We start from the raw sequence: 12,836 nt of genomic DNA on the forward strand, positions 1-12,836 counted from the left end.
CATTTTGTTGCTGCTGCTGCTCAGGTGCGCCAGCTTGATTTTTTTTCGACATACCCTGTACTACACGGGGTATATTGTTTGTGCTAGAATGTGTAGCAGAAAGCAAGTCAGGCTAAGCCTATCGATAGCAGTCTGTCTGTTGCTGCATGCAGCTTACTGTCTGCTGCCTATCTATATATAAAAACTCTTCCATTTGTAGCTTTAAAACTTGCCATTTGAGATGTCGCTGCTCTTTTAGCTCACACTAAGCTCAAGTTTATTATTCGATATTTATTTATCGATATTTATTTTTGAATTTCTTTAAATCGATATCGAATTCGAGTTGGCATTTCGATCAAGTTTTAAGAGCTAGATATATTTTGTTTGCTATATAGACTCATCTAAGGCTTACACTTTAGTAAGCTACCTTAAAGCTAGAACGCTTTAGCGCTCCTTTCAAGCCTCTAGAAGTGAAGTTATTTCATAATGCCTACGAAGTAATTGATATAATTTTTTACATATATAAGTTAACTTATAACACTTAGTTAGCTTATAACACTTAATGTAAGGTATTATTCAACACTTATTATCGGGTGCTAGACAAGTTAAGGAACAGCCCTGGCAAGGGCAACTCTACTTACGCCGGTGAGGCTATGATTTGTAAAAATATAGATCAGTCTCGTGTTTTAACTCGTACTGATAGGACATGCTAAAAATTGTTGTCATATAAGTAAAACTAAAAATAGTGAATATAATAAGAAAAACCAATAAAATTAACTGTTTCGATTATTCAAAAAAAGAACAATTAAAAGCAGGGTTAAAAAGCGTTCTTCCAGTAAACCGCTTAAATAAATATTCACTCCGTCATTTGCTCGTTAAATGGCTTATTTCATTGTCTGAGCCCGAGGCCAGCAATAAGAGGCACAGTCGCCTCTCAACCTAACTTTCAGTCACCACAGGACTGGAAATCATATAATTGGCGCCCAACGTGGGGCGGACTCCACAACCAACAACAATTAAGACAGCAGCGCGGGAGCTGCAATTGACAGATCTTATAAAGGGATTTATTTTTTTTGTTTTGTGTTAGTTGAATCTTGTAAGTGGATACTCTAGCCAAAATTTTTCTTCAAACACAAAAAGTGTTAAAATTTATTTTATAAAAAAATACCTAGGACTAGCGAGTATTTTATATTGCAATTGCATGTAAAAAAAAAAAAAAAAAAAATTAATGATCAGAACCAAGTGAGAGTGACTACTTTGGGAATTTTAGTGGCAGCAATTGATCATTCAGATCGTCAATAAAATTACATTGTGTTACTTTCTGTGTGTCTGAAGTTGTGCATGCAGTTCTCGTAGTTCAGAGCTGTGACGTAATTCGACCCATCTTCTGACGGCCCGTTTTATTTTTCGCGACCACTGACCTGCGCATGTCTCGGTTCAACCAATATAGAAACCCTCGCAGGCAGTCTAGCGACTCAGATTCCGACTGTGTAGTTCCCCCACCATCAGGTAGAATGGATGCAGATCAGCTTACGGAAATAATAAGGACGGCTACTAGCAAAGCTTTAGCCGAACAGGCCGCTGTAAACCAGCAGAGGGAACATGTATTAACTCAACGAATTAATGAGTTAGCTGAACAAATAGCGGTAGCAAACGTTGCCGCCCCACAAGTAGTAGCGTATGCTGCTATAGGAATTAGGAACGATATTCACTGTGACGAGCCACTAGATGCCGTCAAATGCTTACCTGAGTTTGCAGGGGTACAGGAATCGTATGTATCTTGGAGGCAGGCAGCATTAGCCACTTACGAGATCTTCAGACCGTATAATGGCAGTTCTCGTCATTATCAGGCCGTCATCATCATAAGAAGCAAGATTAGGGGCCCCGCAGACGCGGTGCTAGCCTCATTTGGTACTGTGCTGAATTTTGATGCGATAATAAATCGCCTAGATTTCACATACAGTGATAAGAGACCAATTCATGTCATTGAACAAGAATTAAGTACCTTGAGGCAAGGTGGCCTGTCCCTGCTTCAATATTATGATGAAGTAGAGAAGAAACTCGCTCTTCTCACAAACAAAGTTAATATGTCATATGAGCCGGCTTTAGCAAAGGGCCTATGTGAAAAATTCCGCGACGATGCGTTGCGTGTGTTCATATCGGGTCTCAAGCGCAGTCTAACAGATGTGCTCTTTGCAGCAAAGCCCAGAGATCTGCCTTCAGCGCTAGCTCTCGCGCAAGAGGTCGAGTCGAATCACGAAAGGTACTCATTCGCGGCTAATTTTGCAAAAAGTCTTGAAGACAAAGAGCGCAAGCCGCATGCAAAAGCGCAGGGTCACCAATATGAGAGGTATTCGCATCAAGCCGAAAGACAAGCTAGCGGTACAAAGAATCCGCACTTTAGCAAGCAAAACAGGGCCCCATTTCGGACTGACCCACGAAGCACCAGGCAGCACAACAATAATGGCGCACCAGTGCCCATGGAGGTCGATCCTTCCTTTTCAAGGGTAATGCAGCCCACTCAGGCCCTTGCTTACGCGAACAAGAAGCACCCCGCATCTGACCGCACAGGCGGTCTGAGAAAGCAGCAAAGGTTGAATCACGTCACGCAAGGCGCGGGACAGGGGGCAGAGGTGTGTGCTGATGCTGCCTCCAGCGCAGCGGCACAAATCAATGACGTTACTAGTTATAACTCTGATGCCCTTAATTTTTTAGGAGTAAATCCCTTCTACCCGTCATCAGACGAAGAGTAGGAGGGACTCACATGCAATTCCTCATAGACACGGGCGCGGCCAAGAATTTCATTCGGCCACATAAAGGGTTGAAAGGCGTCCGCTCGGTAGAGTCCCCCTTCAAAATTCACTCCATTCACGGCGAGACACAAATTACACACAAATGCTTTGTTTCAATGTTTGGGTTAAAAGCAACTTTTTTTATTCTGCCGGACTTATCAACCTTTGATGGGATTATAGGCCTTGACCTGCTAAAGCAGGCATCTGCTTCGCTTTGTTTAGCTTCAGGACAACTTAAGTGGGGCACGGAGGTCGAACCAATCACCTTCCACAAATGCAAAAATGTAAATTTCACAAATGTAGACTGTGCAGACGCATCCCCATTAGTTAGAAGTTCTTTTTTGAAAATGCTGAAGACCAGACAAAAGGCCTTTGCAGACCCAGACGAGGCGTTGCCGTATAACACATCAGTCGTGGCTACCATTAGGACTACAGACGAGCAACCGATCTATGCCAAGCTTTACCCATATCCAATGGGAGCGGCTGATTTCGTTAATAAAGAAATCAAAGATCTACTAAAGAATGATATAATTCAAAAGTCCGTCTCTCCCTACAATAACCCAATATGGGTAGTAGACAAGAAGGGCACTGATGAAGCGGGCAATAGGAAAATGAGGTTGGTAATGGACTTTCGTAAACTTAACGAAAAAACCGTGCCGGACAAATACCCTATGCCAAATATATCAATGATATTGGGGAATTTGGGGAGAGCCAAATTCTTTTCAACATTAGACCTCAAGTCTGGTTATCACCAGATCATACTCGCTGAACGCGACCGTGAAAAAACCTCTTTCTCTGTGAACGGGGGGAAATACGAGTTCAAAAGACTCCCCTTTGGATTAAAGAATGCAGCAAGCATCTTTCAAAGAACCATCGACGACATACTGCGAGAGCAGATTGGCAAATTTTGCTATGTTGATGTCAATGACGTAATCATCTTTTCAGAAGATGAGGAATCCCACATTAAACACGTGGATTGGGTCCTAAAAAGCTTACACGAAGCAAACATGAGGGTCTCCGTCGAAAAGTCACGTTTTTTTAAGAAAAGCGTGAACTTTCTTGGTTTCGTAGTCACCAGCACTGGCACCACGACGGATCCTGAAAAGGTTAGGGCAATACAGGAGTATCCAGAACCAAAAACGCTGTTCGAGGTTAGATCATTTCTAGGCCTCGCAAGTTATTACAGATGTTTCATTAGGGACTTCGCCGCAATAGCAAGACCCATCTCGAATATCCTGAAGGGTGAAAATGGAACAGTCAGTAAGCATAGGTCCAGAAATATAAAGGTTCAATTCTCTGAAGTGCAGCAGAGGGCATTTCAGAAATTGCGCGATATTTTGTCATCCGAGAATGTAATGCTCAGGTACCCCGATTTTAAGAAGCCATTCGATCTAACGACCGATGCTTCGGCTCACGGCATAGGTGCAGTTTTGTCTCAAGAGGGTCGTCCTATAACAATGATTTCAAGAACATTGAAGGACAGTGAGGTTAACTATGCAACCAATGAGAGAGAGTTATTGGCCATTGTATGGTCACTTGCCAAATTAAGGCACTATTTGTATGGGGTGAAAGACATTAATATCTTCACTGACCATCAACCCTTGACCTTCGCAGTTTCGGAATCTAATCCAAATGCGAAAATCAAAAGGTGGAAAGCGCGCATTGACGAGTCTAATGCACGTATCTTCTATAAACCTGGCAAGGACAATCTGGTTGCGGATGCCTTGTCAAGACAGCAGCTCAACGCTATAAATGAGCAAGAAATTGAGTCCTGCGCTGCAACGATCCACAGTGAGGTATCTCTCACCAACACCATTGAGACGACAGACAAACCCTTGAACTGTTTTCAAAACCAGATAGTGCTAGAAGAGGCGCGTTTCCCCTTAAAACGAAGTTTTATTCTTTTTGGAAATAAGAAACGCTACTTGATCAGCTATACATGCGTCGAATCGCTGCTAGACGAGCTCGAAGATGTAGTCTCACCCAAATGCGTAAATGCTCTCCACTGTAATTTACACACGCTTGCAATGATACAAGATGCATTGGTGCGAAGATACCCAGCCACAAAGTTCTGGCATTGCAAAAATCGCGTAGTGGACATATTTGCGGTTGGAGAAGGAAGGGAAATCCTCACAGTCGAGCATAATAGGGCCCATAGGTCTGCACAGGAAAATGTTAAGCAGGTACTCTCGGAGTACTACTTTCCACGGATGGCAAAAATTGCCAAGGAAATAGTACAAAACTGCAAAACATGTGCTAGGGCTAAGTATGATAGACACCCCAAAAAACAAGAGCTTGGAGAGACACCGATCCCCTCACATGTAGGAGAGATGTTACACATAGACATTTTCTCCACTGACAAGAAATACTTTCTCACTTGCATCGACAAGTTCTCTAAGTTTGCTATCGTCCAACCGGTCGCTTCAAGAACCATTGTGGATCTGAAGCCAGCCGTAATGCAACTTATGAATTTTTTTCCAAAAGCCAGATCCATTTACTGTGACAATGAACCGTCATTGAATTCAGAGACCATCATGACTATGCTCACAAACAACTATGGGGTCAGCATTTCAAATGCACCACCATTGCATAGCATATCGAATGGACAGGTTGAGCGCTTTCACAGCACTCTGTTAGAGCTAGCCAGATGCCTAAAGATCGACAAAGGCATAAATGACACCGTAGAAGTCATTTTACTGGCCACAACCGAATACAATAAGTCGATCCATTCGGTCATCGACCAGAGACCAGTTGATGTGGTTCAGGCGCACTCTGATGAGCCACAAGAGAAGATAGAAGAAAAGATCAGAAACGCTCAGACGACGCTCAGAGCTAGGGAGAACGCAAAGCGGCAGAATAGAGTCTTCGATGTTGGTGACAAGGTTTTGGTCAAGTCCAACCGACGGCTCGGAAACAAACTCACACCTTTATGTGTCGAGAAGGCCGTGGAAGCAGACCTGGGGACCGAGGTCCTCATTAAAGGAAGGGTGGTCCACAAGGACAACCTAAGATGACTCCCTTGTTTTTTTTTATTACACCTTTTTTTTAAGCCGCTAGGCAATTTCGAATAAGTTAGATATAGTTTTCTATTTACCTTTAGCCACTTGGCATAGTTTTTATAAAACATTTTGGTGGCGGGTACACCCGATGCTGGTGATTTAGAGCAGACTAGGTCCACTGAAATGCGACTAATGAATGCCAACAGTAGACGGATAGAAGTAAACACTGAGGTTCAAGACCAACTTAACCAGTTAACATTTGCTGTCAGTGGAGTTCTCGGGATAGCCAAAACTCACAAATTGATTTTATTGATTTATTTATTTGAAACACTGAAACACTGTCCAGAAACAGAATGCGGACGATGGAGTTGCAAAGTTTAATGCTTGCTATTACTCTCGCGAAGGCTCATTGTTAGCCCAAACATTTTGGACTCCTCAGATTTAAAATCAATTTGGCTAGAGGAATCCATCAACACTATACATTTTATAACCAAATTCCCAAAAATTAAAAAAGCCTGCAGAAAAATTACGATTTATCCTGTCGTCCACAAGAACCAGCAACAGCTCTATTCGCCCCATAGTTGGATGCTAAGCCAGAACCACAGCATGCAAATCTACAAGCGGAATCGTTGAGGAAACCCCCTTGTTCACGGCACCACCACCAACAGTAGAAGCTCATCAGCCAGCAACAACTAACGAACTCTTCGCGGCGGCAGAGCCAAGCGACTCTTCATCCATACTAGAACCAAGTCAAGAAATCCCCAAAACACCGCCAACTGCATTAATTCAAGAAGTTTCACAGCCACAGGTTGCTCCAACCGCTGCCCATCTCTGTCGACACCTGCCACGGCTGCCGGCTCATCCTCATCCTCATCGGCAGCGGCGTCACGTCAACTGCAGCTGCCGGCATTGTCGGCAGTTGCCGCACGGCAACAGCAGCTACTGCTGAACGGCTCTCTGAAGAGCAAGACGAAGACATTTCCTGCGTATCGAGCATCGGTGCGCAGCGAGAGCGACGACAAGGAGTACAGGGCGGCTAGCAGCAGCAGCAACACGATACCGACGACGGGCAAAAGTCGGCCAAGATCAGCGGCAAGAACTGTAACAATCTGCTGCACAACGCCGGCAATAAGCTAAGCGTGAGCAGCAACTCCTTCGGCCTATACGCAGCATCTGGCATCATCGCCCAAGAGCCCTGTCTCCAGCAACGGCCATCTGAACAAATACTGCCTGACGGACTTGACGCGCCGCAAGGCCGAATTCAATCGCCAGCTGAGCGCGCCGACAGACTACACACATCACTCGTCCAGTAACGGCTCATAGCATCGCTGGAGTGGTGGGACACAGTCATCACGGCCATCACGGGCACGTGCACGGCCAGTCATCGACGGCGCCAGCCACACTCAAGTCGCTGCAGCTGCACAACTTTGGTATGCATCATCCGATGCCAAGGCCCACGTCCACGTCGTGCACCAACAGCTTCAACAGACGCCACATACGTAGGCGCAAGAGCAAGCTTAGTAAGCGCCTGCTGAACGGCGATAGCGAAGAATCAGTACGCTGCTCATACTGCTCCGTATTGAATGTGAACGAGAACACCTGCACCGACTCGCTGGTCACCGCTGCTAATATGCGACCAAGGAACCGAAATGGTGCACTTTGATGATGTGTCGTTGTACGGCACTCCGAAAGAGGAGCCATATGCTGTGCTTTAATCTGCATTGGCTTCACTCTTTGGTGGATCATCGACGCAAAGAAGTCCGCGAAGCACTTGCGAGGAGTCGTCGCTGGAATTGGGTCGGTCGAGGACGACCTTACACTTGAGGGGGGGGTAGTTAACTTATAACACTTAGTTAGCTTATAACACTTAATGTAAGGTATTATTCAACACTTATTATCGGGTGCTAGACAAGTTAAGGAACAGCCCTGGCAAGGGCAACTCTACTTACGCCGGTGAGGCTATGATTTGTAAAAATATAGATCAGTCTCGTGTTTTAACTCGTACTGATAGGACATGCTAAAAATTGTTGTCATATAAGTAAAACTAAAAATAGTGAATATAATAAGAAAAACCAATAAAATTAACTGTTTCGATTATTCAAAAAAAGAACAATTAAAAGCAGGGTTAAAAAGCGTTCTTCCAGTAAACCGCTTAAATAAATATTCACTCCGTCATTTGCTCGTTAAATGGCTTATTTCATTGTCTGAGCCCGAGGCCAGCAATAAGAGGCACAGTCGCCTCTCAACCTAACTTTCAGTCACCACAGGACTGGAAATCATATAATTTATATATATATAAATATATATACATACACACCTAAAATCTAAGCTAAAACATATATGCCTAGCTAGCCCAGGCGCTGGAGTCTTCACAGTTGCAGCCAGACATGTCAGCTCAGGGTATATCCCCGTCAAGCATACCCCATAAGAGCACTCCTATTTTTATTTTTTAACGTTTTTTTATGGCGTTTTGGTTTTCTGGAATATTGGGTCACCCACAATGGACACTAAAAAGCGAAAGTGCGCAGTCGATTGGCTTGATTCGCTTGATTTGCTTGATTTATGCTCTGCAGTGCAGTCTACATATATGTATATATATATGTGTGTGTGTGTGTGTGTGTGTGTTTCATAATCCAATTAGACGCTAGGCACAGCACAACACAGCTGCTCAGTGAGCATTAGACGACAGCTGATTGACGGGCCAAAGGAAGCGGCTTATTAGCCAAAAAGCCAAACGAAAGCAGTCAATGAAGCTTATGGCTCAGTGGCTCGGTGGTTCAGTGGCTCGGTGGCTACTGTGCTACACGCACCACATTCAAATACCAACAACAACAACAGTTAATTGGATTCGATAAGGTCAAGAACAATGAGCGAGGCGCGTCATGGCTAAACACAAAATGCGATTTTCGACTCTAAATCCACAATTGCCAAATCTGTCTATGTATGTGTATGTCTGCATGCATGTATTTGTGTGTGTGTCTAGTAAAATCTCAAGGCTGGAATGTGAGCTTAAGTTATTTGCTTGTTATTGATTCAGTTGCTAGCAAATGACTTCAAATTCCACGCACAATGCAAATCAAATTTAATTGAAGTGGCACCAAAAAGAGCTGCAGTGAGCAGAGCAAGAGCTTTTAGCTTAAGATGCAGCTTTTATATGCTGCAAAGCAGCTGCAGTGTTAAAAGCTTTAAGCTATAATATTAAGCTATAAATTAATCTAAAAGCTTCTTAGCTTTTTTATAATTAATCAAATATATTTTATGATTAATCCAATAATATTGACATTACTTTTAATAAAAAACAATTTAGCAGCTTTCAAAGCTTTTCAATTTAAATAATAACCTAAAAAGCTTTTGGAATAATTTTGAAGCATCGTAGTCATTCAAAATATGTTAAAATATTAATAAAATATAAAGCTTTTATGTTATGGACACAACGTTGTCATGAGCTTTTGGCTTTTTAAGCTTTTAGCAAAAGTTTGTTGAGCTTAAATGTTGCCAAGTTGCTTTCGTTCTAGGTTAAAATTTTTGCACACGGGGCTAAGCTCTTGACTAACTAAAAAGCTCTTTCATAAGCTTAAAGCTTAAAATTGACTAAGTTAAGCACTGCAACATAAGCTGAAAGTGGAATGCAGCGTAGCCTAAAGCTCATGTTGTAGCTTTAATGAGCTTTAAGCTAAGTGCAGAATAAGAAACTATGAAAAGCTCTTGCAATATTTTCATACAATTTCTTGCTAAATAAATAAAAAATCCTCGCTTAGGTTTAGCCGTTGCCCCAGCCTAAGCTGTCAAGAACTCAGCCAAGTTTTAAGCGAAAAACCCGCCAACACTTAACGAGCCAACAAACGATCTCATAAATAATAATAAGGAAAAGGCCTAAGCAAGTATCAGAAAGAAACGGGAAAACAGGGTAGGTAAACGGGTCGTATGATTGATGTGCAACATTGTGCAGCACTCACCGTTTGTGCTGATTGCTCTCCAGATTGCTGGCCAAAACGCTGTCAGTGGCGTGGCACGTGGGCCGAGCGCGCGGCAAGAGCGGAGGCGGCGCCAGCGCCGGCTGTGCCGCAACGCTCTCCAGGATGGGCGGCGGATTGTTGTGCGGCCGCTTGCGGCTGTTTGTTGTGGGCAGATTTGTGGGCTTGACTGAGCCATTGGACAGCGTCTGCTGCGGCAGCTGAGAGAAGTTAGCACATGTGAGTGAGTGCATTTGTTTTGGGCTTGTTTCACTGCGTAGACTCACCTGCCGCAAGCTTGTTGGCTTTTTGGGCACCTGTGGCGGCACCTTCGGCGCCAGCGTGGGCTTCGTGGTGGCTGCGCCCGCAAAGCTGTTGCGACGATTCGGCGATGGCGGCGGCCGTTGCTGCAGCACTTCCGGCGGCGGCGGCGGCGGCAGCGGCTCATCGAACGTGTAGCTCGTATCCAGCTCGGCGCCCAGCGGTGGCGGCGGCAGCTCAGGCGAGGGCACACGCAGATGCGGCTGCTTGGGCGGACGTTCAGGCGGACGCTCATAGACATGTTGCACCTGACGATGATGATGCGGATGCTGCTGCGGATGATGCTGCTGATGGGCCAAAGCAGCTGCCTGCTGCAGCAGCAGTTTCTCTCTCATTGGCGCATATTCCGTGGCCGAGGAAGTGCGTCGCGTGGGCATGGCCACGCGTGCGCGTGGCGGTGGCGGCGGCGGCGGCATGCCACAGTCGTTGAACGACAATTTCTCAGCGCTGCTTATGTTCCGTATGCTGGGCGGCTTCAGCTGCTGCGGCTGCTCGCGAAAGTCGGCATAGTCCGAGGCGGAGCTGGAGCGACGCAACAAGTTGGGCAGCAGCGAGCGTGAGCGTGGCGGCGGCGGCGGTGGCGTCGGCGAGGTGCAGCCCGAGTTGGAAATGGAACCAGAATTGGAGTTAGAGTTCGAGCTGGGCAAGCCCACCATCAAGGGACTCAGCTTGTTGGGCAACGATTTGCGTTCGAGCTGCTGCAGCGCTTGATACGAATGCGAATGGGACTGGGAGCGCAGCAGCTGTTGCTCCTCCTTCTGCTGGCGCTCCACATAGGACTGCACGGCGTTCTTTTGCAGGGCCTTCAGGGCTGGATTGGACAGTCGATGGGTTTTGCTCGGCTCCAAGTAGGCAAACTTGGGCGTCTCCAGCAGCTGGCTGCGCTCAAAGTCGTTGATGCGTTCCGCTACCGAATGCCAAGCGGGCTGCACGGCCGAGCCAGCAGGCGTTATCACAGGGTGTCTAAAGGAGAGAAGTTTGGTAGAGACTTAAGGATTCTATGATTTGTTGGCCTCCCACTCACTTGATGGACTTGTTCAGATTGGCGCTGAACTGCGGCTTAGGATGCTGCACGTACTGCGAGGTATTGCTGTGCAGCGGCTCCGTGTAGGTGCTGACGGGGAACAGACGATGATTGCTGCGGTACGAATCATTGATAGCTGGTGGCGACTGCTCCAGGCAGCTGCCGCTGGCCACATTGGGTGCACTGCAGCTGTGCAGCTCCAATTTGCTGAGCTGCGGCTTGCTGGGCGGCGGCTGTGGTGCAATTGTTACCACAGCCTCGCTGCTCGATATGGTTACCGAAATGCTTGACTTGTGCAGCTGCAGGTCGCCGGTCGACTGCGATTGGGCCAGGTGAGAGCGAGACTCCTGAGCCGTTGTCGTCTCCAGCTCGGGCAAGGAACTTTGTGCGCTCAATTTGTAGTTGTTTGGCTGCTGCTGCTGGAAGCGATGCAGCGCCATCGATGTGTGCACCGGCGGATAGCTGGGACTGTGACGATGCTGTATGCGTGGCAGCGGCGGCATAACATCCTCTGAGATCGACTGGCTGCCGGGCAGTGCTGCAGCTGCAATTGGAGCGGGAGACGGAGCAGCAGCTGGAGCAGCAGTGGGAGCTGCTGCTGTTGCTGCTCGTTCGTTCGGCTCGTTGTTGTCGTGCAGATAGAGCACGCTCTCGCTTTGATGCCGCTTGGGCGTCAGCACGCGGGAGCTGTGCACAATCAGCTGCGAGGAGGAAACTGAAATGGAGAACACCAAAATTTATATATAAAAAAAAAATAACAAAACAAAACAAGCAACAGCAACATTCTAATGAGCTAAAGGCGCAGCCAGGAGCTGTCGCTGTGGCTGCTTTGGCTAGTAAAAGTGGGTCGTGGGGGCCAAGCCACAATGTGACCCAAGGTCGCAGCTGCCCCCCACTAATGTGAGTGGCCAACAGTCGCCTGCCAAAATGGGCGGCAACTGGTTTCTCGAAATGTTTAAGCGAGCTGCTAATCGAAACAATTTAGATAAAGTCACGAACGTGACGTGCGGCGCGTGGCTGATATGCAGATTAATAATAGGGGTATTCCAGAGCATATCTTAGCTTGAGTTGCAATTAAAATGCATAGTTATATTAGGGGTATTACCTAAGAGAGCTGAGCTCAATCTAAGTTAAGCAAGGCTCAATAAAAATATTAATATTAGGAGTATTCTCGTCAACAAACAGTGCTGAATATGACTGGAGTAGCAATTAAAATGCATATTTAAATTAGGGGTATTACTATTTAGAACTGCGCTCCATTTGAGGTAACGAACGGATAAGAAACATATTAATATTATGGGTATTCCAGCATATACTAATTAAAATTCATGGCAATATTAAGGGTATGCTGACAATATAGACAACTCAATTTCAGTTTAGGTATAGTAAATATTAGTATTTGGGGCATTCCAGATGTCAAATTGAGTTCAGCTAATTAGTAGCTAGTAGTATTTAGTAGTATATTAGCGGTATTCCTGCATCAAGGTAAAGTTGTATTCAATATGAGTTTTTGTTACAGTAAAGTAACTGAACGAGTTGAAAGCCAATTAGCAGGAATACCCTCATTACATACTTTTAAATGCCCAACAACTGTTTTGAATTGTAGAAGAATTTGTATTTTAATTGAATTTCATAGCCAACAAGCGATACAAACTCATTTCAAATTCCAACTCAATTAAAGCGTATTTCCTCTTTCAATGAAGCCTAATTAAAAGTCTACCGGAATGAAATTCGATTTTGATTGAATATAAGAATTTAACAACTACGC

General features: G+C 45.4%; 1 protein-coding gene across 1 annotated transcript in view; it reads right to left on the reverse strand.

Moving 5' to 3' along the window:
* LOC111593288 (protein Shroom) overlaps nt 1-12,836 on the reverse strand; it is a 64,514-nt gene that overhangs the window by 32,159 nt on the left and 19,519 nt on the right. Inside the window, exons 4-6 of the mRNA XM_030225146.1 lie at nt 11,069-11,783; nt 10,011-11,007; nt 9,727-9,944 (exon numbers count right to left, since the gene is read on the reverse strand). Coding sequence (XP_030081006.1) covers nt 9,727-9,944; nt 10,011-11,007; nt 11,069-11,783 — 1,930 coding nt within the window. The remainder of the gene's footprint in view (nt 1-9,726; nt 9,945-10,010; nt 11,008-11,068; nt 11,784-12,836) is intronic.

Source organism: Drosophila hydei, unplaced genomic scaffold, assembly GCF_003285905.1.
Source record: "Drosophila hydei strain 15085-1641.00,03,60 unplaced genomic scaffold, DhydRS2 tig00008122-arrow-pilon, whole genome shotgun sequence".
NCBI lineage: Eukaryota > Metazoa > Arthropoda > Insecta > Diptera > Drosophilidae > Drosophila > Drosophila hydei.